Consider the following 27,219-nt stretch of genomic DNA (forward strand, 5'->3'; position numbering starts at 1 on the left):
TTAATTTTCAAAGAAACTTTTTTCATCATTGAGAGGCAATTTAAAAGTTTCTAAACGCACCTCAGACTGTCTTCACTGTTATTGGCTAATGTCTTACCTTGTAATGAAATTCAAGAAATTTATACCAAGAACATGGCCTGGATGTGTTTTTAAGTCAACAGATTTACAAAGTGGTATTACGGGACATGGCGACGCTCATTTCAGGAATCAGTCTTGACACAAGGTGGAAAACCGGCATGCCACATTTTTTCCTCGATTCACAGTGCCGTAGTATTAATCTTCAGTTCTACTGGATTAAATGAAACTTTCATAATAGCAATTAATTCCTAATAACAATTTGTGTTCTGTTTGCATAAACTTGCAGATTGTTTGAAAATTGTACATACTTTTCATGCCAGTTCCGGCTGCAATTGCTCGTGGCATTTCCAGTGACAAGTGAAGTTCATGTGGTCAAGCAGGGGACCTTTACAGTGTTTTCATTGTGGTTCAATGTCCAGAAGAAAATGTGCACAGGAAAAGAAGGAAAATCAGTGATTGGTAGAATCAGGTATGTACTTATCAAAACAAAGTTTTCATGCTAAGGTCCGAGATTGGAAATCTTTTAGTCAAAAGAAGCTTGGGTAATCACAAGCATCAACTATTCGTACAAAAGATGAATTGTTCCACTCAGAAGACACTTCGTGAAATTGCCCAAGTTGCTGAAATTATTTGAGTGAAGCTGGAAGTCACAGAAAGAATGGGACATACAGAAGGGTAGAGAATGCTTTGACGTAAGATGAGCAGTTTGAAGACAGTAAGAATAAGAATGCACTTCGTACATTTGATGAAATAATTGAATGACTGCAATAACAAGATATCTGATCACATTATGTTGTGAAGTAAATTATTAGGCCAGCCTTTCCTGGCAGTACAGCAGCTGCTAATTATGAAACACCATCGTCATAACCCTTTGAAATGTACTAAATACTGTAAGCATGACAATGGAATAATGTCGGAACATCAGCTGTTTGAACAATTCATTGATTTTGCGAAGGGCCGGACGTTGCAAAACATCGACTAATGAACCGGCTGACTCGCGCTGTTACATCCGGTCGTGTCCTGCGCCTCCGCATTCCATTATTGATCTCTGCATCGCGTTGAGGCCCCTTGATTTTAGTCGTCGCCCCGTGCACGGCCGTTGAAGATCTCCGTCGACATGAAAGAAAGGATATTTATTCCTTTCTGCCTGCTAGCACTTTACACAGGTAAGACATATCACGTGACATTTCATCACGCATTGAGCGTGATGTTTGCTCAATACTGGTCGAGCAAACGAGGAACCCTGCCTGTTATCTGAGATAGTAGTGCAGCTTCGGCGGGGTTGAGTGTAGAAGGTTTTCGGAACAAATACATTACAATTAGAGAGTTTGAATTCATTTACATTACATAGATCCTTTGGGCTAAAGAAAAGGATGTAAATAATTTATTTCACGTGTAGATATACACGTACTTGGCAATTTTCAGTACAAGTGCAATACGTTATTTCACATACAAAAAATAGCTCAAGAGTTTTCAACAATTAAATCACCTACAGAGTAGAAGGATAGATTTGCGGTAATATTTATGCAGGGTTCAATACTTTATATAATGATTTAAACGTTTAATTATAGGTGGAAGATTATTGAATAACTTGATACCCGTATAGTATACTCCATTTTGATATTTAGTGACGTTAATATTTGACAAGAGGTGTGCACCGGGTATTGGTCGGAAAGCCTGAGGGGAAGAGACCTCTGGGGAGACCTAGACGTAGATGGGAGGATAATCTCAGGCGGGATCTATGGGAGATAGGAGTTGAAGGAGACTGGAGTTTGTTGGCCCAGGACAGGGTCCGGTGGAGGGCTTTGGTTAATTCGGTGATGAACCTTCGGGTTCCGTAAGCCATGTGGTTAGTTTAATGTTATCGTCTCATAGATCGCCCTCGAAACTTATGTATGTCTGCTTGCCCCCACCCGCCCGACTGCATCGTAATTGAGCTCTGTGTGTTCTCCATTTCGTAAACATTTAATATTTCTTGGGTCCAAACATTTTCCTTGACAGCTGTTTTAAAATATCTGTAATTTATTTTAATATTCCTTTCAGCTCAGTCAGAATCGTCAGCGACGACATGCAGGACATCCGGGGTTCGGTTCCAAGTAGGGAACGTCTTCATGGCGCAACATTATTATTTCCTTTCATTGTTCATGACAAACTGTTAATATTGTTTCGTTGTTCACAGCCACGCAGACGGCGACTACGTCAGATGCGCAGTCAGCCGGCACCACCACCACGCAGCCGGACGAACGGGAACAAAGATACGAAACGGTGGGTCCAACTGCTTCTCATGCATGAGACACTTTTCGCAAGTATTAGAGCCCAGAATTGTAGCAGCAAACCGGAATCCGATTACCGGGTCTGAGTTCCTCGTTCAGTCCCCGGCTGCAGCTTTTGTTCCTGATGCCACTCAGGTATACCAACTACCTAGAACGGAAAACCTCTAGCTTTAATTGGCAATTCTGACAACAGTGGGTATTATCGTTGCTAATTTCAGGCATCAGCAGAAGTGTCGAGGCAAGAAGCGATGTTAAATGGGTCCATTGGCTTTCTCAAGCAAGGAATGGAAAGGTGTTCAGATACAGAGGAATGCTGCGAGAAGTTTTTCTAGGACGTGTGGTTGAGTAACAAACAAATTAAACTAAGCTTCTTGTTTATTTTGTACAGGTTAATTTGAGTGAAGGAGCCCTGTCAGCTGACTCTTCAACAACCAAGGGATCATTGAATGGTGAGAGACCGACCCTCGTCTGTCGGTAGCGACAACAGTAAGAAGGGAAGAGCAAACATTGTTTATTCTTGACGGCAGGAAGAATGTAGTCACTGGATGCTGTGCAGGTGACATCATGGAGAGTAACGAAGTCAGCCGTTGAACTAATGTTAAAAGTCAAACCAAGAAATGTTTTCCAGCCCAAAATTGGAATTTAACGAGGGCAATAACTCAACGTTTGCTCTTCTTCGGTGGACAGAGTCAGTGATTTAAAAGCAGTTACTTCATTCAGGTCCACATAAAAAACTACTGGTCAGAAATTTATAAGTGTTTTCTTTATATTTATCTTTATCTTTAAATTATTGGCTCTTTAATGTGCACGAATCCAATTCTTATTACAGCTGCATTGCTCGTTCTCTTTACTGGTGTCTTAGAAAGTGCCTTGTATTTTTATTCCAACTTTCTCAAATGCCTTTCACCTGTGATCAGAGTGACTGAGCTGAAGTCATTAGAACTCTGCTTTAAAGTAAGAACCATAAGGGGTGCACCTCAAATGTGTACTCAGCCATGTACGTTGCTGTCTGAGAGCCAACCGAGTGGCATCCAGACAGAGCTTCTGCACTTCACTTGTTACTTGTGGAAAATGAATTATTTATTCACATCTAATAAGAGGCTCTGACCTTCAATTCAAGAATCCAGCAATTAAAACTACTATAAAGCATTTGCATATATTCATTTGGGTTAATCAAATGGAGAAGCACAGAATTCTAATGCACTGACAACAAAGAGCTGTAGAAAAATGTCTATTTCACGTTCATGCAGTCACGGAAAGATCCAATCGGGTGGAAATGTTGAAAGAGTACTTTCATGTGAAGTCTGAATGCACCAAATTTCGTAATGTAATAAGTAAAGCAGATGCATTAGCAAACAGTTGGGTTGTTTATTCCTGGAAGAAACCAACTAGGAATGAGAAGATTTTGAATCTATGCTGAGCGCATGGACGGCAGTCAGTCCTGTGTCGGTGGCATCTTTCCACTCTGTTTGAGTTCGTTCTTAATCTCAAAACCCTTTGAAGTTTAAAGTGTCTATTTATGCTACAAAGGAAAGGACCAAATGTTGTTTGGTTAGGAAAGTATCGCTGATAAGCCCATTGTTTCATGTAGTAATGAAGATGTGTCTTCCAGGCACGACTGCGCCAGCGGGTAACAGCATCAGCCTGTTCAGTCTGAGTAAAGACGGCGCTCCGTGCATCCTGCTCCAGGTCGACGCCTTGATCGAGTTCAGATACAAGACCAAGTTTGGAAAATACGGAGTGAGCCTTCTTTTGCATGTTATTCCTTATGAGCTGCTCGTAGTCATTTAATTAAGACACGAATCGAAGCTTGGAATGTTTCCGAATAGTGACTTTAACTTTCTTAACGCAATTGATTCGTTTCCATGTTTATTGATACCATCTTCTGAAGCCAGTAAGAATTCAGCTAATTAAGAACTACGTCGTGCCTTGTGGTTCATGACCGTGTTCACAAAAGCCCACTCTTACAGTCGTGAGTATGAAAATGGCTTCTTCAGGGTTGTAGCACCGTGTGGCCTGGTAGACGTTTACCATCATTTCAGAGGCTCTCCTGCTGCCTGCATCGCCCTGATAATGGAGGCAGCAAGGACCTGACAACCCAACTTGTTTCCATGTAATGGTTTATCCCAAAATCTGTGTCTAGGTCTTCTGATGACGCCATTGTACGCAATTTCTCATTTGCAGTTTGATTTTTTTTACTAAAAGCTGAACTACATGCACTCGGGGGCCAGCCAAGAGCTGGGTCAGTGATGAAGACCCTGACAGGGCCATCACATGCCACGTGGGGCGAAGCCTACAAAAATTATGAACAGACATTGCATATCTACAAGACTTTCGTCTTTTATAATAAGGAAGTCTGTGATAAGAAAAAACTAATTGTAATAAAGTAATTTGTCGTGCAGTCTAGAAGTTCTGAAAATAGTTAGATTGCACCAGAATTTGGATCCGACTTTAGTACGCGTAGGCACCGCCTAAAACCAAAAGGCAGTACGAATTGTACTTATTCAGAAGTCAAAATACTTGAATAATTTGGCCATTACTGACAATAACAAAATGAGTTGTAGCCGCCATCAGGGCAATGATCGCTCTGAGGCGTCGGTATAACCAGGAATAGACTCGCTGTTTTGAGGAAACTGAAAACAGTGGATCTGAAATTGTGCCTTTAGCCGGTGCTGGCGTGACGTACAGCCTGCATACAGGAGAGTTCATTTACAGATGTGAGGGGAATATTGAAAAGGATCTTAGAAAAATATGGCCCAAGACTTCTGCTGAAGGACGTTTCAAATCTTTATTAGCGTCGCTGGTGTTGATGCAGTGCATCGAATATGGAGCAGATCTGACGTATTCCACCACCCTACACTCCGATACCATTTTTCTTGCATTGTACCAGTCGTACTGATTCAGTGCATCTTCAATTGCTTAGAATAGATCCATATACTTGCCGTCGGATGTCACGACCAGTGGAGACTGCAAGGAGGAAGATACTGCAACGTTCGACCTGAAATGGGAATCTTTCGTCCTGACATGGAGTTTTGCCAAGGTAAGTTTTTCTTTTCTTTTAAAGAAACAACAAATGCAGAGATGAAATGCGTTCTCCTTCGCTTTGTCTTTGCCCCGCATAATTGGCCAATCTTTCTTCGCAGACTCTGGGCCGCGAGCGGTGGTACGTGAGCGGTGTTCAGCTGAGGTTCGACGCATCTGAGAAGCTGTTCGAGAACAACATCGCAGGTGAGATGCCCACTCGAACGTACACACCATCAGGAAGGCAAAGTTGCCCCCGAAGCCACGAATAAATGAGGAAAGCTGCACATATTAGGCCCCTGTACCTGAATCTGGGCACTCCCCTAATTAGGCCCCAGTCTGAAGGCAAGGCAAACCCCGGCTGTCCGTCCCATAGCCAATCGGGTCTTTGACCGAGGAAATCCCGTCAGTCCAGGGCCGTAGAACGCTGTTGTTTCTCAGAGTCGGAGGAGTAAGTATATTGAGAAGTCACGTTCCTCCGAAATGCGGGCTTATGAAGCTGCGACTGTAGATTCATTTCGAGGGACGAATCACAAGCTGTCACAAAGGAAACGCTGGTACGGAGAGTTTTTCAGAGTCCAGTGTTCAAACTTTATTTTGTACTCTGGCCTCCAAACCTCCGACTAGTCCGGCTGACGGTGGTTTAGCTCCTTCCTGCCATTCGCCGTGTTCCAGGTCCTCGCGTGCTGACGTCACCCGAGAGCCACCCCATGTTTTTCCCCACTCCGGTCGGCAAGTCGTACTCTTGCCAGTCAGAAACCTCGCTGCAGCTCCTCAATGGGGACACGAGCGCCACCTTGTTCCTCCGAGGACTGAAACTTCAGCCCTTTATCAGCAAGAAGGACTTCGGTCCAGGTAAGACCGTTTGTAGATGAAATTTTTTTAAATCCTAAATATCGTCTTCCTCGTAAGTGTACGACTTTTTATGTATTTATTGATTTGTAGTTGTGAGCAGCAGATCCAAGTAGCCATTTCTCAGTTTGCAGTAACGATCGCAAGGCACGCGCATAATCTAGAAATGTGATATCGACTGCTGCTACTTTTGCAACTTTCAAACTGAAGTCCCGTAGTTTCAAAATTAGGAATTCTTATAAATGTCATAAAAAGTGAAAATACCTAAAGAAACTTTGTGATTTTCAAAAAAAAAACTTGAAGTCAGAACTTTTCAAAAGAATGTACTTTTGTGCACTCTTTGGACATGTTCTTACATTTTTTGATTTTTCGAGAATTTGCCTGGCAGACACCGGGTGATGCAGAGACCCTGTCGGGCAGTGACCGTTTGAGGCAAATGTTTTGAATAATTTCACAATTTTTTGGTTTAGTGCGCGTTTTAGACAATTTTCAACATTTTTTGATTTTTCGAAAATTCTGAAAAATTTTCACCACGCCATCCCTACCAGACTCAGAATCTTCCGGTCTCTGGAACACGGAGTCTTTGCTAGACTCGGCCTCTGCCTCACCAGGCCATTTTAGAGAAGCGCGTTCAGACACCGGATTTTTAGGGCGATGTATGGGGAGATTTTTGAGTCTTTACACCTCAGTTGCACGGCCTCTGCTGACCTGGAACCGAGATTCGGAGTTTTCCTCCGTCATAAACTTCGCTGGTTGCGGGTCTCCACATCGGGCTCTGCGATGACTGAGCAGAGCGAACGCAAGGAAATGTTATGATGGCCTCCGGGCAGGTCTGCTGACTCTCACCTCTCGGGTTGTCCTCTTCCAGTGTACGAGTGCTCCCCGGGAGGAAGCCTGGCTTTCCGCGACGAGACCGCGCCCATCGCCGTGGGCAGCACCCTGGCCGTGGTGGTGCTGCTTACCGTGACCGGATACGGCGTCTACCGTTACGTGAAGATCAAGAAGGTGCAGTACGACACGATGGAGTAAGGCGAGAAAATGGTCCATTTGAACGACGGGATCTTTGAGGCACGAAGTGACCAGCTGACGCGTGCGACTTATACGAAACGCGAACTTGCGAATTTATTGAGCAGTCACGTTCTGTTAGTGAATAGTGGGTTTTCCTTTTACCTTGAGACATCCACTCGGTTGCAGAAGCGCTTGATGGACGGCGCATCCCGTCGTCTCCTGCTGTTGCGAGACGATGGATTCTTCCTTGGTTTTACCAAAGAACAGCGGACTGACGAGGAGACTCGCGGTCTCACAATAGAAGGGACACTGACGTTCAAAGTCTAGAGTATATAGAATTGCAAAAGCACTTTCTTCCGTAGAGAAATTTATTAACCAAGTGGACACTGAAAGTGGCTAGTTCTGTCACCCACCACCCAAAGCGCTGTATAACCTGTGTAGACGGCGAAGAATTGTGAAATAAATCAATAAAGAAATGTTTTCGTTGTGACTATTCAAACGTTTCTTTTCAGAGACGAGCATCGACCCTTGGCCCTTCATGTAACGAGCGTTTCTGAAATTAATAATCGGAGGACGCGAGTGGCTCAGGTTAGAACAAACTGCAAACGAATTGTGCGTCTACAAAGAAGACGTAACCATACGAAGTTCCCGATTTGCAGCGCACTCTTCGTTTACCAACAGACGTCGGTTCTGGCGGACGCCTGCGAGGCGACGTAGAGTGAAATTGAGTCTCCACTTCCATGGAGTCGGAGCTGTCGATCGCCCACGAGCCTCATGTTGAGTTTTAGAGGTGGCGGCAAGCCCCTCACAGGACGTCGGACCTCGAAACTGGGCCACCTCTTCTCTTCTCGCATCAGCGGTTATACTTGGAACTTTCTCGGTCAGACCCTTCAGGAACAGCAGAACGTAATGAAAATATTTGCCCTTCATTTCGTACGAGATCGTAATTTTACCTACAAGAGACAATTAGCTCCATCTTTAATAAAGCAAATGTAATCAGCACTGCAGGTGGAGGAGACGAGTCCAGAACGTAAAACTTCCATACATAAAACGACCAATATAATATTTATTAAAAAAACATATTTACAGTTTGCATTTGAAAAATACTGACACAGCAAAACATGAAGCAACTCCACATTCTTCCTGTACGCACGTTTAATCTGTTCTGTACAGAAAGCGAATTAAGTTTCAAGCTCAGATTTCTTGAATATCCGTCGCAGTAACGAGTCCTTACAAATTCTTGGCACAAAACTGATAATATAATCGTACGGCAAATGAAAATCGTGTATGTTTCATAGATTCAAAGTCGTAAGAGGGTCATTTTAAGTAGAATATCTGCTGCAACAGAATCACACACACCGAGTATCGTCTTTACTCCACTGGCTCGCGGGCCACAACGTTACAAACATTAGGTCAGTTTACTAGTACGCCGTTGCAAGGTTCGTAAGTTACTCAAAAATTTTACGTAACAAAATATGCAATTACATTAAAAATTAATCGTTTTGACAAATGCCATTATTTTGGCTTGCTTACCGCCGGGTATGGAACCCAGGACACAGTCGACTTTTCCCATAATCTCCACGCCAAAAGGAACGATCGTTCTTCCATCGAGCCGAGGTTCCGAGCTACAGAAACGTCTTCATTGGAACTGGAACTGTGGGAACTTCTTCCTGACGACTTCGCCCACTCGCCATTCACGATAATTTCGAAAAGGACGTCTGCTCAATTGTACGGAAGAATGAAATATTACAAATGTTCGTAGGTACAGCGCCTTATGGTGACTGCAGAGACTACACCGCTCCACAGCAGTGGAGGAACAGTTGCCTACATTCACGGCGACCGGATGTGCGCAATTTCCTTTTTCGACGATCGAGCATCTGCGACGGGAACTCAACTCCTCCAACGGGCCCTATTCTGATCACGCCACGGCCCTACGCAATTAGTACATCAATTTCTAGGGCGTCTTTACGTTCTGAACGAAGGAAAGAACACACTACGGGCGCGACCATGTGTCTGTGGGGTTTCTCCCAACGACACGGCCGAAAGATGCGATGACATTAGTGCAAGAACTACCAACATGACGGCGTGAAGAATGCCTTGGAAACGTCAACTTTTCCAATTTGCAGTTCTACCAGTTCCTAAATCTATTTTCCATGTTCGCTGCACGCCAATTGGCTTTAACATGCGTCACAGAAATTCTGACAGTCGTTTTCTTAAAGATTTATATAACGAGGCACCAGAATTTGGAAAATATGGCTTGGACGAACATGACGGCGTTTCCGCGGAACATTAAAACGACTACAACTCACACACGCACTTACATTTACAAAAACAGTCGTGAAATTATTACATAGAGAATGAAGAATGCAACTTTACCGATTCACGCACGAAGCCTCGTACTTGCACCCGCGTCTGAACGTACGCAGAAAAAGACCAAACGATGCGCCGACTTCTACCAACGAAAAATATAAACGCAGGTTAACATTGCACATTTTACTAGAGCCACTTGCGAAGAATTTCGGGAACAGATAATGAAGCACTCGTTTTCTACACATTAGTTTCAAGTTTAAAAGGAAATGAGACACAATTCCAGCATCAGTCCCAACAGTTCACACTCGGAGCGTTTCAGAAGTTAATTTTTCTACGTTTCATTCCTTTGTTTACGAACGTTTTATCAACTTCATTGGTCATACAGCGTAAAATTAGCGAACGTCCGTAAAAAAAACCAAGGGACCTCCTGATAACGAAGCACGATTACTTATTCGTTCCAAATTTAAAATAAGGCCAAAATGTTCCTAGCAAAAATTTAAGAACGCCATTTGCAAATTGGCTGGATAATCCAGGCGGTGTGAAGCTCGCCGTGAACCTGCACCTGGTGCCGAGATTAATAATACGTGGCGCTGCCCCGTACGTCCTGACGGCGTGGTGATCGCGGAAGCCATTATTCGCCGGCAATGCTCAGGAATGGTGGAGTGATCCCGGATCGTATCCATGGTAACCGTGATGGTACGTCGCGGGGTGGAGCATGTGGTGTCCCGGTCTTCCCTCGGAGACCCCCGGCTCGTTCTTTACCACGCCCACGCCACTGGAATCGCCGAAGAGCTTCGATGCTGCCGAGTAGCACAAGGGCTTGAGGTCAGCGATGTCCATGGGTGGCGACCCCAGCAAACCTTCGCTCGCTTGGCACATCAGACTCAGGTCACTGAAACAAACAAAATAATAAAACATTTCTTTCTCCGGCCCAGAAGTTGCGAAGCGCCGTTTTAACATTTCGTGGAGATTCAGCTCTCTCATTCGGTGGTTTCGCCCTGAAACAGAATTGAGAGATCATCCGCGTCAAAGGTGGAACTCAAGACGCTACTAAAATTTTCATTTGCCGTGACGTTGCTTTTCCACTGCGACAAACGAAGCCGCGCGGCGAGAATAAACTATCTTCATCCAACAAACAAACGAATTAAAATTAAAATGACATACGATGTGTCGTGCTCACAAGTTGGCCATTTTGTTTAGGTTTGGGCCTAACGGCATGCAAATTTAGGCAAAACCCGTTTAGCGACGCTCGATTTGCAATGACCACGTTTACTCACGAGCGCTGTCGACAATAATATTAAAGACTTGCTGGGATCATGGCAAGTGCCTTGTAGTCTGGTAGAATTTTACCGACGTTTTACAAGTACCGGCTGTATCAGGGCGCAGACATCGAGTACCTGCGAAACGTCGGTGAACTTCACTCTCGCCACTTTCCAACATCGCACATCGAGTGGGGTCAAACGCTCTCGTGGCTGCGAGGATGTCCGGATTCGTCTCGCAGAACACAGTCTGCATCTCCAGCCAGGAGGCAGCATGTTCCTCCGTCTGTACCCACGTACAAGACCACCGAAGTCGCGTCTTCACCGCCCCGAGAAACCGAGCACGTGATGACGGAGCCAGTGGGAACAGGACCACGACGAAGTGCGTTCAGGCACAGCTGAGAAGCCGTCGCCCGTCCTGCACTGCAATCGCGGGGAGGCTCGGTGGGTCCAAGGCGGACAGCGCGCGCTCATCTGCTGCGGGCAACCAATTTTCCACTTCGCCACTCATTTCATCGCGGGCGACGTCAATGAAACGCACTATCCTAGATGCGAGTGCAGACAGACAGACAGACAGACAGACGCACACGCAGTTCCTTCTATGCGTCCTTCAAAAGTGCCGGCTCAATCCAAGCAAATCTGGGACGGGCCGAAAGTGTTCCGGGGATTTCTTCTTAATTGTTCCTAGCCAAGTCGCTCACTGCCCGCTCTAACAGAACACTTCCTAATTAACTTGGCACCGCGTCTTCTGAAATGTGGCACGTCGAAGCTGCTTCTGGTTCCCTTGTCGATACGAGCCGGCCCACACAAAATTTTGCTTCTACAGAACGCTGAAAATAAAAGTTATTCATTTATCCGCTTACTTGCAGATTTAAAATAAAACTCCGGTTCGTGTTTTAAGCTGCGAGGGCGTTTAAAGCATATTCATGAAAATAAATTTACTTCGTTTTACAAATAACGCGTGTATAAACTGTAAGTAAGGGAATTGTTTAAGTCGGCTCTCACGCAAAAAGGGACTCCGGTGCATGTCGACAAGGACGAGGTCATTCGAACTGTTTAATATTTCGCTGCTTATTTTGTCGGATTTGCGGCGTTCGTTTACGCAAAGGGACCGACAGATAAAATACGGCGAGAAAGGAAATTACCGGAGAATTAAACAAAGCAAAACTAAGGGTAGCGACCATTTGGCACGATCCACGTAAATTCAGAGCAGGCGGACGCGCGAATTTGCGATGCGAGGACCGCGATCCTTTTAACGCGTTGGGGGACACGGGGTCGAAGGTCGGAACTCAGAAGCGAAGTGGGCGATCGTTTCGTGACGACTGAGGGCAAACAACAGAAAATGAAAGAATTGCGAGAAAGTTTGATGGGGGAAATTCAATGCTGAAGAGGTTCCTAATCTGTGACCTACGCATTAGGGCGACCAAATCAAAGCCGATGATACACATGGACGGTGGAGTCGTAAAAATTGTAGTCGGTAAGGCTGAAAGACCTTGGCCTAGATGGAGGAATATTACAACAGGAAAAGGGCGGACTGGACTCAACTGGCGCGGGGCTGGCCACTGGCTCCTGAAGGAGGGAGGAAGCTTTAACGAAGCTAAAGTCGCCTCCGCTGCTCGCACTGACCTCGCGGTCGCGTGTCAATTCTTGGACCACTGGAGCAGGAATCGCGAGTTTGAACCCAGAGTCAGGCATTATTTCACAATTGTGCATCGAATTATCCTCAGAGCCTCAGAAGATAATATGAATTGCATTGCCTGTAAGAAGGGTTCAAAGGAAGATCGAGACGCGATAAGACCACCTCTGGAATGTCAGTGTACTCCAAAGAGTACATCCTCTCACTTCTTCTATAAACGCCACTTCAATTAATTTCTTGACGGCGGAGCCGCGACGCGTGAAGAGAAATTCGGGGACGGCGACGCCCGCCGACGACGCGCCAACACGAGGGCCGTGGACTTACGCAAGTGTCACTTCTCGACAGGAACTGCCAATTGATTTTGTTGTTCTTTGTGAAGCGAAACCACGAGCCAAGACATAGTTAATTGCCTTTCAATCAATCAGCGAACGCAATTAGAAAGAAACTACAACGGTTGAAGAAACAAATCCAGATTTTAAAGAAAATGGCAAAACTTTCAGGAACGGAACAAAACTTAGTCGCATCAACTACTGGCCTCTTCAGACGACGTCAATTTCGATTTACTGGTTCAAATATGAAGCTAACACGTTCAGTTCCCGCAGCCACGAACAAGGACGAAATCAGCGAAGTTCAAAACTGCGTTCACGCGAAAACGCAGGAGATACTTAACTCGCGGAATGTTCGAACCTTCTGTCTTCCCGTCTGCCGCTGTTCGGCGTGAACTCGGTTTCCATAACGCAAGAGACGAGCAGATTCTGGGCCCGAGGGACGGGCAGCACGCATGGAGGGAAGACAAACACTTGCAAGACCTAGGCGTAGACGTGAGCACAATACTAAAATGGATCAAGGAAACCAGAGGGGAATGAACCTTCGGCTTCTGAAGACTGCGCCAAGACGTTCGTTTCCACACGATGAGTAACGCAGAGATTTTTAACTCATCCCCGGAGCGACGCGGGGTTTAGGCGCGGACAGTGAACATCACGAAGACGCACAGTCGAAGGAGACGCCAGCCGTCGCGGCACGAGATGCGTTCAGAAGCGCAGTTACAATTTCACGCACAAAAACGTAAACGAACAGTGCGTTATTCATCCACTGCATGTGAACGCACACAACTTCACTGAAAACGAAGTCACTGCCTCTAAGACGGCGACGCTTAGCATCGTTATTGGGGGGAGGGGAGTGACGTTTAATCGAAACACAACAGCTATGAAAATTAAATACGGAACGCGAAGAAGACGTGCTCAGTCCTGGCGAAACAATCACAAACACAGAGCGCACGTTCCGAGCCTCGAAGACGAAGCCGTCATGAACTCACCCTCTGGGCTCCGACGTCCTGGCTCTCTGTCTCCGGTTCTTGAACCAGTTGCTCACTTGCGTCAGCGTCAGTCCCGTGTTCTTCGCCAGGTTCCTCTTCTCGTCAGGCGTCGGGTATCTGTTGCGGTCGAACCATTCCTTCAGGGCGTTCCTCGACTTCTCCTTGAAGCAGTAGATGGTCTCCTCGCCATCCCAAATCGTCTTCGGCAGCGGGTACTTCTTCCGCAGACGGTACTTGTCCACCGCACCGAGGGGCCTGCCCCTCGTCTTCTCGTGCTCCTTGTAGTGCGCGCTGAACCACATCTGCTGCAGTTCTGCGTGGTAGCGACTGTCGAAGTTGTGCGACTCCAGGATGGCGTACAGCTCTTGGAACGCGCCCTGGTGGTACGCGACGGCCGCCCTCGCTCGGAGCACGGCTTCGTTGCCCCGCAGAAGCTCCTCGGGCGACAGGAACAGCAGGAACCTCGCGAGGCGCTCCAAGTTGCCGGCCTGCTGCAGAGCCAAGCAGATGCAGGCGATTTGCTCCTGAGAGAAGGCCACGGTCTTCCTGGTGTTGAACTCGGAGACCATAATCTGCTGCTGGTTGTTCAAGGACGTCGTGCCCCCGCAGAAGTTCGCACCGGAGGGCCCCAAGTCATGAACCACGCTCATTCTCCCATGGGATCCGGTGGACTCGGTCTCCGGCGAAGACAAACTATCACTCGAAGCAGCCATCACGCAGCCCAGCGAGACAACTGGCAGGAACTTCCACCCTGCACGTCCACCGTCCTCGCAGCGACGACGAGCATCCCCCTCTGCCATTGGTCCGTGGGCGTGTCGCGTCTCTACTCATTGGTCGGCCCACGTTCCGGACTGAAACACCCGGACGGCGGGGAGGGTCGGCTTCTGTTCCAGGTACAGGCGCAGGAATCAGGCGAGAATGAACTGGCCTGAGACGAGCTCCACCCAAACTCTACTTCGTGCACAGGCAACAAGTTGCAAATCGGAGTTTTATCCTTAGAAATGCGGCGAAATAAAGATTTGGGGTTGACTTTAGAAAAGTCCGCCGGACCGCACGGCGCTACGACCCACGCAAAAAATGTTGCCAGACTGAGAAAACGAAGACTGACATCATCAGAGCAGCTGACAGTTGCACAGCCAGTCAAGAACTCTCTCTCTCTCTCTCTCTCACCGCTTATGGGAGCCGAAGACTCATCCCACGCCCTAGACCAAAACTTGCGACATAATTTCCTACAGAGAGCAGAAAGGTCACGTGACACGACGCTCGAGGAATCCGCATTTTTCAAAAAAAAAATTGTTTCGGAGATCAAACAACGGACGAATGGATGGGTCTCGCGCGAGAGATGCGAGATTCTGTGGGGTTATTATGAGAATTTTATCTCATTATTTCTGGGACTCTTGGAAATACGAGTCCTGGTATCGTATCACGTGGTCCGTATGAGAGTTACGTGACCTGACGAGTCACAGCAACAAATAACTCCACGGTTAATTTGAGTCGTCTGGACCGAATCGCCAGCCTGGCTATCGCTTTGTTTACAAGAACAACTTCCTTGCAGCTGAGCGCATCGAAACATATCGAATGTCACGGCGAGCGAAAAAGTGCGTCGACCAACTGGACAGGCGCATCGCTCAGACGTTCAAAATTTCAAGTGAGGAACTGACTAAAATCTTTTGCAGAAACCACAAACTGCCACGAAGTTTTATAATCTGAAGGTAACTTTGGCGTTTGTCTGAGTGGAAACACAGCAGAGGGCACTTTCTTCGAATTGCGTCTGCAAAGAACGCCATAAGAGGTGGGGCCGCTCAGTCGTGCATGCCTGGCTGCGGACTGGCAGGGGCAGAAACTCAGTTTGTGGGCCACTGAAGATGGAAGCAGCAAGGTCCTCCGAAACGTTGCAAACCACATACAAGATTTCACGGCGTCACAACTCAGAACAGGGCGCCGCGAGGAATATCGGAGCGCGACAGCGACGAAGTGGCGAGGGGGGGGGGGGAGATTGACTGCGAAACTACGAGCCTAAGAAATGGGTTTTACATTCCTTTGTTAACGTGTGTTGATCACGTGGAGTGTTGACAATTCCCCGTTTCAAAGACGACTCGGAAGGTGTACTCTGTGGAGTACACCGCAGTTCCAAAGCCTCTTCGCGTCACACAACGCGCGCTGAGGTCATGGTCTTACAAAATGTTGCTCCCAGCCAGCGTCCGTTCGTGACCAGCTGAGCGAACATCAGTTTGTCAAGGAGCCCGCGAAACAAACTTACGGCAGAATCCAAACTGATCGCTTAGTTCGTCTGTCCCTCAGTTCCCTCCAGGAACGCGCCGTGCAATATTATACAAAAGAATCTTTCAATAACGTTGCTGGCAGAGCGCATTCAAGTGCCTACAAATATTTTCATTAGCGACAAAGCAGACGGAGCTAAGCTTTCGACGGCCGAGGGGAGCGACCGGGCGCATTGTGTTCGCGTCACCCGACACCTCGTCGCCTTCCCCTCCGAGAACCAGGCTTTGTGAAGTTACTAAATCACATGGCAGGAACAAGTGATTAATGCAGATAATATTTCAATTGAGTAACTTCGACGCTGCGGATTCAAGTTCATCGTGAACAGAAGAGGCAGGTGGCAGAGAGAGAGGGAAATGGCGTGGGGATGCACGTGGGAAAAAGACAGCGGCGAGAGATAAGACCCACCCGCGCTCACTTCAGCTCCAACACCGAAAAGGTCCGACTTACGAGCCGATTTGTCCAAACCCAGGGCAACTCATATTAAAATATTTGTTCGTCCTCGCAATTCAGTGCAGTTCGACGGGAGTAACCCCCCCCCCCCCCCCCGGGCAGGTCAGGGCAAACCCGTCAGTCGTGTTGTGCGGCATTTCATATCTCGACGTCCTCTGATTCCACAAGAAAGAAAATTACGACGCAGAACCAGAAGCAACCGGGCGCTGAGCGTGTGCGGATCGAAGTGATTTACCTGAAGAAGGAGCCTAGGGCAGCGAAACGGATGCCGAGGGGACCCGCGCGCATCCTGCGGGCGGACACAAGTTACAGCAGCGGCGAAATTCTAACGATTTTTGAACACGTACACACGTGCGTGCGTGCGCTGCCTGACGGAGCAGCGCAGGAGCAGTTTGACCCCAGCGACGCTCGTTTGTTATCCCCCCGACGCTCGGAACCCCCCCCTCATGGAGGTAATTGGTTCCTCCCCCCGACCCGGGTAATACGACACGGCGCCCGCTGCAGCCTCCGGGGGCCGCGGTCCACGTCTTGTTAACACGACGCGAATGCGAACTGGATGAACGTGTCTTACAACAGGCCACGACCACTTCCTCCCATTCTCCTGGTTCCCGTGCCCAGTGAAATCTCATTCGGCCTTTCTCTGAGGCTGTTCACGTGTCTTGTGGGTTGTAGCGCCGTGTAGTCTGGTAGAAGTTTACCGACGTTTCGGATGTCCTTGCTGCCTCCATCATCAGGGCGATGAATGAAACGGCGCCGAGTTGAGTGATTCTTCTGCCACATGCAAATGCCAGAACAGCGTCTTCGGCTTCGTGGCGCGTCCTTTCCGATCCTCTGTTCCTTTTAGCGTTGAATAACGTTTACAAAATCACGGGACACTCGACGGAAACTGTAAGACGTAAGGTAACATCTTCAAACGCCAATAACTCGAGACCTACGTAAGATAGAGAATATAAACCTATAAGTAAATTAAGGGCTTTACTTTATTCTATAATCCATATTTTACACATCGTTGAAATAATTACCCAAAACGCGTAATAAGTAACCCTCGTTCCTTAACTTCAACCGATTGCCACGTCTAAAGCATAAGAGTTAGATCGGGCATATTGCGAGTGAAATGCGTAAATAAACACGAGCTTTTCAAATTTGCAAACAGATTTCAGCTAAGTTTTAGTCATTTATTTCGTAACAAAGAAAGGTTCTAGAGTGAGTGATGAGTACACGACGCAACACATAGATAAGCTGTCGGATGACGTCACGTATAGATAAGATGCAAAGGTCTACGTTAGAATTTTATTTCAGTACAAATATACTTGTACAGTTAAATGTTATTCAACGCTAACCAGGGAGCCAACCGTGGTTCCACATCGTCGTTAAACAATGCTGACGTAACAGAAATAAGACAGGACGCTCACATGTGTGAGATAGAGCACTGATACATTCACACGTTCCGACCGTCTGAAGATAATCTGCACTTATCATGACGAATGGCCCCACAATGGCGGTGTCGCATTACGGATCCGAAGCCCTGAGCAATCTGCGACCAAACGGAATGTCTCCGAGGCTGACAGCACGGAAGCTCGTGGCTGCTGTCTACGGTCGTAAAAATTACAGGGCATCTACGCCCCCGCAGAAACGTCTCCGGAGGGGGAAAGAGAAGAAGTCCGGAACTGCATTCACTACCGGAACACACAAAACAACCTCACGTGAATTCGCCCTGTTTCTTCCGCTCTGGTCGGACGGGCGTAACGAGCCCACGAAGGCTCACTCCGGTACGAAGTGATGCTGCGTAGACCAGTCTTGCCGAAACGCGCATTCGCTGGCTGCTGATGCAACTTCGGTCAAGGTTCGGGACATTATCAGACGCCGATTGCAGTTTCTATGCGACGAACAAGGACATGGCTCGACGTCCTGAGCCTTCCTTCCTCCCGCTGTCTCCTTCTTCGTCTGTTTCTTGAACGCAGTTCCTTCTTTTGCTTCTGTGTTCGTTTGTTGGGCCCGCGATGGATAACGAATTTCTGCCGTCTCGCCCCCTCGTAGGAGGCCCAGACTTTCTGCTGGAACAAAAACACTTGACTTCGTAACACCGCGGTGTCGGCCATGTGCGCGAACCGACGTCAACACGACACCCGATACTTTGCGGCGTCACTCACTCGGCAGCTCGGCTCATCCGGGGAACTGACCCCCCCCCCCCCCCCCCCCGCACATCGGCGTATCTTCGCTCGGTTAAAAATATAATTGGATGCTGAAACAAGCGAAGCCATGGACCCTCGGTCTCCACAAAATGTGGCGCATTATGCGAGTAGCTGAACAACGACAAGCTTTGCCAAAAGAAAATAGTTACGGACAGCTCACACGTTGAACAGGACACCTGGAATGAGGCGTCATCGAAATGCACTCGGAAACACAACACAAGAGACCAATCAGCGGCGAGGAATTTGTTGTTCGCAAGATTGTGACCTCGTGTTACACGACGCGTGTCATTTAAAGACCGATGGTCACTACGTCGCGACCCGGAGTCTTTGTTTTGGCTTTTCGAAACCGGAGCTCGGAGTCTCCTCGTCTGCCCGAATTGTTTACTAAGAAATGAAACTGTTTATTATTTCCTGTCTACGACGACCCCAGGAAGTGACAGCCACTGTCTCGATGTTGAACGAAGGTCCAGATCCAAAGCAGACGCCGTCCACTGGAACTGCAGTAACAATTTGGCGTTAGTCCATCGAACAAAGTCTCGGACAGCCGACAAGTGGCGGTCCTCCTACTTGGGATATGTAACGAACTAACTTGATTGATCAGAGTCATTGGAAGGTGCTAGTCGCGTAGCTGGTCACTCCCCCCCCCCCCCCCCCGTGTGCTCACGTGAGTTCTGGGAACTTCCGCTCGTTCTAAATCTGTGCTGCGCGTTAAGGTAACCTTAGATAAGCCAGATGATGCTCATTCTTGCACAGCAGCCAATGTGGAGCGCATCTCCTCTCCACAGTCGATATCGCATGTCAAAAAGTGTTCCGGTGGCTGCAGACCCCTTTATTATCCTCTTCTTTTTTCAAGGGACAGCAATAAATTTAACCCACTTCGGCGTCTGAACGAGGTTCGGATTCACGGGCACTCGAAACAACGAAATTGAAATGTGGCCGGCGCATTCCTCTTCTCTGTCATCGGCCATCGGATATGCGTCTTTGAGCTCTTCCCCGAGTGCCTTCGCCATTCTGCTCATTACGAACGCCCTTCGAAGTCTCGCCTTGCACCCAAACTCCAGCTGCTCCTTTGCCGATGACAGGAACGTTCGACCTCGCGTCCCAACGCATCTTCAGCCGACAAAAGACAACCTCCCCGGTCAATAATACAAGCCACTGTTTGGTACGAGTGCGAAACCTGGTTTCTTGCCTGGCACCACTACTCAACAGCGCTCGATCGGCGGATGGTTCATGCGGCGGGGGTTCGACTCTTCTTTTCGGATATAAATGCCAGGCAGTTTCATTACGGATTCCTGGAATTCTGTAGAAAAGTGACTTCGAATGGATTTCGGATCCACTCATGCCGAGAAAGGGCTGGCTCTCAGGATTAGCGAGGCGACTCAGAACCTTCGAGATTTAATTTCTTCGAATTCCTAATCATTTTTCAGAGACGCTTTAATCACCACGCAGACAAAACCCGCGTCACAAGAAAGCCAATGCATTTTATTTCGCGACGGAGCGAAGCATTTGGTTGACGCATTTACTTAAACGTCGAAATTTGCAAATGATCTAACAAGCAAGTTCAGAAAATATGGACCAACTGATACCGCCCCTCTGTCTGACAATCTGGGCTTATGAGAAATATACGAGACATGATTTATACATGTTGGCCACAACCCAGATTCGAACTCGGTTATTCTGACTGCGGTTTCTCCTCATGCCTCTCAGGAAAGCGCTGGGACATTGGCTTCAAGTTCGCTGCCTTCTGGCAGAACTTTTCCGACGTTTCAGAGGTGCTTGCAGCCTGCAAAAACCCATCGTTCTGAAGATGCAGACAGCAGGTACCTGTGAAAAGTCCGCTAATTTTTACCAGACTGCACGGCGTTGCATCCCAGAAGGCAGGGGCCATCTTCGCACTCGCCGCCCTGAGAACTTCAGGTCCCACACACACAATCTATTCGGCTGTGGAAGCGTCGTTAAATAGCCCAAGAATCTGTCAATAAAAATAAATAGCGCGTTTCATTCGGCACCTTCACGCATGCGCGCTGAAAAAAGGACAAACACGTGGGGCACAAACAGCCACGGGTTTGCACATTCAAAACAAAAGCGTCTTGAATCCCGAAGGAGCGAACCGACCGCTTGTTTGTTACGCGATCCCAGCGGCAGAAGGCGCGATCCGTGCCGCCATGTTAATTAATTCGCTGGGGAGTTTCGCCGAGCGCCAATTACGATCACTACCCTGCAGCAGCACACAGACCTGAAGAACTTCCACCACGTAATTGGCCTCCCGCTGCTGCGACCAGACTCTCTGACGTCATGTCCGGGGGAAAGGCAAGCAGTCACTTCTGATCCGACCGGGGTGAACCCGTGACACCGAGTTCTGCATTTCACCGCCAGAAAGTCTGTCGGGACGTTTGACTCACCTTTTTCGTTGACTCTGAACAAATGTGAAAGTCGCCGACTTTAATCTTTAAACGCTTGAAAATGCGTGCGAAGAAGAGAAATCGAATTTGGGGGCGCGCACGTTAATAAATAAATTGACAAGGCGGATGACGTAATGCGAACACAGGACGCAAGGCCACGGATGGAGTTTCACTCTTAACGAAGAAATAAACTCCACTCCATCTACTCTTGGTTCACTTACGCGTTCTTTGACTATTCTATTGGAAGAGGTCGCAAACTCATCTCATCTCTGGCTCCTCAAGCCAGTCTGGGTCTCGGCCGCCTCTTGTCGAGGACTCCTTGGACGAGTGGTCAGCCAATCGCAAGGCCTCTCTCTACCTGTACACAGGACAGAGATCCATGCCTCGAGTAGGATTCGAACCCACGGTCCCAGTGTCGAAGCGAACGAGACTCGCGCCTCAGACCGCGCGGCCAGCAGAGATCGTGGACTACTGTAAGTAAATGATCCAGAATGTTCTTGGATGGATCTCAGTCACGACAGCCGACATTTGATTCCGGGAGTATCGACCACTGACGCTCAGAAAAGTACAAGGGACGATGAAGAATTATTACGTGGAGACGGAAGGGCCCAGACCGGCTGGTGCCAGCGACCCCAGTCCGTCCCTCTCAGAAACCGCCCCAGCCCTTAATTAAGTGCAATTACGCACTGCATTATCGAGGTACAAGCTTTCATAGCGGGAGGGTTATTTAATGGCGCAGATTTATAATAACAGTAAAATTAGTTATTGGTACCCAATTTAGCTAGGACGTAGGAGGAAAGAGACGAGAGAGCGCTTTTGAAACGCAGATGCATTCATTACACTAGAAGAAGTAAACGGCACGGCCAAAATTCGGAGAGAACTTTTTAAACATGAACCACCGGAAGTTGCATTAAGGCAGTTGAATCAAATTTATAAATGGCACAGCAAATTTTCCGGATCAATGGACAAGTGAGGAAAAGCGAAACGAAAGACTTGAGATTAGTAGCGCCGTACAGTCTGGTAAAGTTTACCAGCGTTTCAGAGGTCCCTGCTGCCTCCATCATAAGCATCATGAACGTTGATAAACTTCTACAAGACCATGCCCATCCTCAACTTACAAAACCAAATTAGCCCCGCCTACCGAGTGGGAGGATTCCCCTGGCTCCGCAAAGGAGATTATAAATTTGTACGTCCCAAACGATCGAGTACAGATGAACGCTGAATTAAATTTTAGAGCATAACTGGGGACAATTTTCCTTTGAACAATGTCCTGGGTCCTACACACCCTGGCTCCGGGTCGAGGACAACGCCAACTGCAGCGAGTGGCCTTTGGCTTACTTCGGCGGTGTTTACGGAAGAGGCACTGAATGTGGATTGGATTAAACCGACTCGCAAAAGGGCAATGACAGTTCGCCGCCATCTTTCATACTTCAAGCCTTTCTTCTGGGTGCGCTCTATTTCTTCGTAACATGAACCCGAGTCAGAGCACCAAGTTCTGTTCTGCTGCCAAGATCCATGTTTCGACCTCGTTATGGATGCTGAGGAATGTCTCCCCGTCATCTGTCAAGATGAAAGTAACAAGACAACCAAAGCGCGTTATCTGAAGACTCTGTGAACAACTTAGAATCTGCAGAGCACTTGACTCTTACCTCAAAACGGCTTCTGCTTTCTCGGACAGACAGTGACGAACCAAGGAGCAGGGTTGCTGGATAACAAATACGGGCCAGTTCTTTCTAAATGCACCGCCAACGCGTCCAGAACTACAGGAACTGTTCGCTCCGTTGAACGCCGAAGATTTCTTCTCAGACGTGCCCAGAAGGCGGGCATCGACATTTTTACCACCGGAAGAACCTCGAATCTGTTGTTCAGGTCTGGAAATTGTGAAAGAAAATCTGAAATGTGTTTAATTTGTTTGATAAAACCATTACAGACTGAGGGGACAGCACCAACGACTGCATTAGTTTTCTTTTTATATGGGACGCCAGTTGATTGTTTTGGCTCCAGCGACTTCGGATGACACGTGGTGAAATCCGTGTCCGAAGAAATCACAATCTTCCACAACTTTCGACGACGAACAACGGATCACAGCATCGCAGAGAACGAAAATCAGGGAAAAGTTCTGACTTTCCCCCCCCAGTAAAGTTACATTCCTGGAAGAGACACGCAACTGTTGACAAATTATTTGTCATTTATCGCACAGAAGAGCGTCGTGTGACATTCGACGCCGACGCCCCTCCAGTCCACAAAACAACGCGAGCATGCACGGGCTTCGTGTTTCAAGAGCCAGTTGTTATGACGCGAGGAATGCATACCGCACTTCCGGCTTGTTTAGTGGCGGGCTTCACAAAACCGGAACATACTCCACGCCCCAGATCAAATTTCGGCCCGGAATGTTTTCGAAGTTTTGCCCAGTCCCTCCAGGCGAGTGCCGAGACTGATTTCTGCCTCAGGTAGCGCTGATACAGAGGCCAGGTCACAGGACGTCGAAGAGAACCGAACCAGAGACAGTGCAGGAATTCCATCAGTCCGTCGGATTTGTCTCTGGAGCCCACGAGCACAGACGCGCGCAAGAGCGAATCATTTTTCCACCGCAGAAAAGAATGACCCCAGAAAGAACGTTCGATCAGGCGAGTCCGAAGATGAAGTCTGGTGAAGAGGTGTACCGACGTTTCGGAGGTGCATTTCATACAAACTGAACCGAACCGAACCGAATTCCGGCCGGCGCAGGATCTACAAATTCCTTTTGAGGCAAGCCGTTTAACGCCGCTGTACCAGCTGCAGCGGTTGAGGGCTGGTTCTGGCCCGGACTGACACTCCAAGCCAAAGTCAGTGGTAAATACGATGACAGCTCAGAATTGCGCACAGTAAACACCAGTTCGGGTGCTTACGTAACGAAAAAATCACCCGAGAATAAGCTTTAACCATTGAGATACAGCGCGCAGCGAAATCGAGGCGAGAATTCAATGATGAATGCAGATTGCAGAACCGCAGCGTAAGGCGGAGCTGAGTCGACAGATCCCACGCACTGCGGCTCCTGCGTTTGTTTTGTTTTCGCAGCCCCGAGCGGTGGGACTTTTATCGTTGCTGAAGCAATAACTCGCGCCTGTCGGCTTTCGAGTACGCGGAGGATCACTGACGCCCTTCGCCGGCCGAGGATAAAAGTGACTGGCACAAACCACGGCTTTCATGAGACGCCAGAGCGTGTACCACGTGAAAATGTTCTCACGAAATGATCGCAAAATCCAGGCCACGATCCCAACAACACGACAACCAAACACAAAGGAAATTGGAAATCTGAAAGAGATTTTAATTATGTTCTGCCTCAACTCCCACAGTCTGAAAGTGACAGCACTTCACAATAATGAACTTAATAATTCGTTTTTTCAATAACTGCGACCGAATTAGATAAGCTGGACTTGTAGCATGCACTGACGATTTATCTGCAGACTGGAGCACAGAAGCAGAGCGGCTATATTAAGTTAGATTAGATTAAGATTAAGCTCGAGCTTCGTCAGTCTGGCGGTGAACAGGCGAGCGGTGATCTGGAAGCCTCTGAAAGAGAGCCAATGCGAATGTAGAAAGTATTTCTAAATTCAGCGATTCTCATTTGTGTGTTCCAGGCATTTTATATCGGAAGGTATTCTTATGAGTGTTTCTACAACATAACACAAGAACGATCAGGGCTAAAAAACTGCTCCTCTGCATATTCGCAAGTATCGCCGGAAACAACAAACACAAACGCTCATTGTGTTTGGGTTCGGACGAAGTCCCGAGTGTCTGCAGAATCGGCGAATTAGTACGGCCCGTGGAAACTACTTCATTTTCCCCGCTAATGACACCTCGTGTTGCCGTCGTCGAGACTTCGGTGCTCATTCGTTCGCTTTTCTGTTGCGCCGAAAGTCGATAAGCTGATTCGTTGTAACCCGCGCAGGTCCTGTCATCGGCACCGAGGCCTGTGAGTCTGTCTCCTCCACGGGGAAGAGCCCCTCGTGCCCGCTCAACCACGACCGACCGATCCATTTTAATATCATCCGCCCATCTACGCTCAAGTCACACGTGCTCTCAGTTTTGGCCTCTACATTCTCGACGTAACAAATACGCACAGAATTTTGGTGGGGAAACTGCTCCGCTGCATTGCCACTAGAGACCGAAGGCAGTCGAGGGGGGGGGGGGGGCTCCGATGGCGCGACGAAATTTGGGGACCGCGAGGCACACAGACGGCACCCGAGTTCCACGAAGCTACGTCAGACCGAGAAACAGAGGACGACGGAGTTCACATGAGCTCGTCCCTCACTTGAGGAGACCACAAGGCCTAGGCGTAGCCAACAAAGATAATATTAAAGTGGATCTTAAAAACAGGCTGCGAGGGTGTGAACTGGATTGATCTGGCTTAGAACGGGGTCCGGGAGAAGGTTTCTCAGCCACAGCGCCCGTAATTTGAAGTCAGGCGTCTCTGGAGCTTTTATGCAACGGAAATTAAATCTGATCACCACAAATCAAGACCTGACGTTGCCAGGGCGGTGATGGTGATGACGTGTGACTGGCCGGTGCATGACAACGTTTCGGAGAAACGTACTGTCTCCTTCTTCAGGGCTGAGGTGTCCAGCGAACCAAACACCTTCCTGCTGGAAACGGCGAACAGGGCGGAGGTGTGAAAAGACTAACGGGGTTTTTGTCGTGGCGCAAGGACTTGGCTATTCAAACTAATGGTTCCTGCTACCAGGCAACTTCTCCTTTGTGACTCTCTGGGATTTGAACCCAGGAGAAGTGGGGTCGCTTTGGCCAAGGGTGTCTCGATGATTGGGGAAAGCTTTTAATTATGTCCTGGCATCATCAGGTGCTTTCTGAAACTACCAAACGCGCTGTCTGTCTGTATAATGATTCGCAGGCGGTCACCGATACTTGTTTTACGACGCTGTTCCAAGCATTTTCTGGTTACCGTACATCGGGCAAAAATTTCTGCGGGTTTCCTCAGTCTCTCCTGCCTTAAAACAGCCACACACGCAGTTGATGTCATCTCATCTGATTCCGCGTGTAACTTGCGCAGTTCAAACTAGCCAAGGATCAGTGAGCCACTGCAAGCGTGCGCCTGTAAACGGACCCCGAGGGGCGCGGAGGGGCAAGACGTCGGATTACGAGGCCCCACGACAACGTAAACCAGAACGGGTCCCAGGCTCTGAACAAAAGCTCATTTTCCAAAATAAACGTCCCGAAAAGAACGTGTGTGTGTGTCTGAGATAACGCGACGCCTGCGAGACGGCGCATCACCGGGAACCAAAAAGTGGCGGCTCCTGAGAGATCGGGTACGCCGTCAGACGGAGTTGCGTTGCTGTCTTCAGGTAGGAACGGGTGGAGTCCCAGCTGTGCGTGTCGCCACTGCGTTTGAAAGTTCTGTACGCACAGCAAGATGGCGATGCTCTTTTACACGCACCAGATTCGTCTTCTTGGAAAAAAATAGTTTTTTTGCGAGGTTTCCTCGGCTTTGTTCGCAGTTGTTAGAATTACAATAGAGTACAACTCAATTGTCCATTTCACGCCTATACACGGCTCTTACAAATGAATGGAAGTTGTTTTGCAAGCTCCGGCAGGGTTACCAACCTCTTGACAATGTGACTGGCGACCCATTCACACAGTAATAAAGGGCCACCTCAGAATTACATAATAATCCCAATAGCAAGGACGGATTTGCAGCAGGAGGTCCACCCCAGATACCAGTTGTCGAGGCGCGAGGGGTCGCGGGTCGGGGGAGCCAAAACCCGAACGACACGGAGAGAGAGAGAGAGCGGTGAGAACACACGTTTACTTCTCCGTACAGACCTCCTCCTACCCGATTCACTGATTCAGACGTCTTCTGTTTCGAATGCTTTCTGCCAGGCGTGCCGAGACGATTAAACATAATTAATTAACTAACAGCAACGTCAAATATTCGACGGAAAATAATGTGCTTTCGGGTAGAAAGCCACTGCACAGATGTAATGGCAAAGCGAGGCAAAGTGTTTCTGAACTTCACAAATTACGAACGGAATCTGAACCTCAAACCTGCGGTTCTGATACGAGAGCGTGTGCCCCTAACGGCACGCGAGGCCTCGTTATGGGGTTGGGGTTGGCACCAAAAGACCTAATCCTGCACAATTCATGTCATG

The 27,219-nt window shown here is 48.1% G+C and overlaps 2 protein-coding genes across 3 annotated transcripts; one reads left to right on the top strand and one right to left on the bottom strand.

The window, feature by feature from the left end:
- Positions 1–1,052: 1,052 nt before the first annotated feature.
- Positions 1,053–7,725, top strand: LOC110833495 (lysosome-associated membrane glycoprotein 5). The gene is made up of 8 exons (XM_022071626.2): positions 1,053–1,244; positions 2,258–2,343; positions 2,740–2,800; positions 3,964–4,091; positions 5,275–5,391; positions 5,495–5,579; positions 6,048–6,227; positions 7,093–7,725. The coding sequence occupies exons 1-8, from the start codon at positions 1,196–1,198 to the stop codon at positions 7,251–7,253; spliced, it is 867 nt and encodes a 288-aa protein (XP_021927318.1). The 5' UTR covers positions 1,053–1,195; the 3' UTR covers positions 7,254–7,725.
- Positions 7,199–15,714, bottom strand: LOC110833493 (homeobox protein six4). 2 transcript variants are annotated; one of them, XR_002544228.2, is made up of 3 exons: positions 13,753–15,714; positions 8,766–10,434; positions 7,199–8,120 (listed from the first exon to the last, which is right to left on the bottom strand). XR_002544228.2 is itself a non-coding variant. In XM_022071622.2 (2 exons), exons 1-2 carry the CDS (start codon positions 14,550–14,552, stop codon positions 10,191–10,193), a joined length of 1,044 nt encoding a protein of 347 aa, XP_021927314.2. In that variant the 5' UTR covers positions 14,553–15,714; the 3' UTR covers positions 8,279–10,190. The 2 variants fall into 2 exon arrangements, 1 of the variants encoding a protein (XP_021927314.2); XM_022071622.2 differs by lacking the exon at positions 7,199–8,120 and having other exon boundaries at positions 8,279–10,434.
- Positions 15,715–27,219: the final 11,505 nt, after the last annotated feature.

The sequence above is a fragment of the Zootermopsis nevadensis genome, unplaced genomic scaffold (assembly GCF_977971745.1).
Source record: "Zootermopsis nevadensis isolate Lab colony 2312 unplaced genomic scaffold, Znev_1.0 Znev_ptg000050l, whole genome shotgun sequence".
Classification (NCBI taxonomy): domain Eukaryota; kingdom Metazoa; phylum Arthropoda; class Insecta; order Blattodea; family Termopsidae; genus Zootermopsis; species Zootermopsis nevadensis.

Excerpts from the sequence above, each read along its gene's own strand:
- LOC110833495 (XM_022071626.2), top strand. The coding sequence starts at position 1,196 with ATGAAAGAAAGGATATTTATTCCTTTCTGCCTGCTAGCACTTTACACA. Across the intron at positions 2,801-3,963 it reads AACCAAGGGATCATTGAATG|GCACGACTGCGCCAGCGGGT; the intron begins GTGAGAGACCGA and ends TGTGTCTTCCAG. Across the intron at positions 4,092-5,274 it reads CCAAGTTTGGAAAATACGGA|AATAGATCCATATACTTGCC; the intron begins GTGAGCCTTCTT and ends TCAATTGCTTAG.
- LOC110833493 (XM_022071622.2), bottom strand. The coding sequence starts at position 14,552 with ATGGCAGAGGGGGATGCTCGTCGTCGCTGCGAGGACGGTGGACGTGCA. Across the intron at positions 10,435-13,752 it reads AGGACGTCGGAGCCCAGAGG|TGACCTGAGTCTGATGTGCC; the intron begins GTGAGTTCATGA and ends TGTTTGTTTCAG.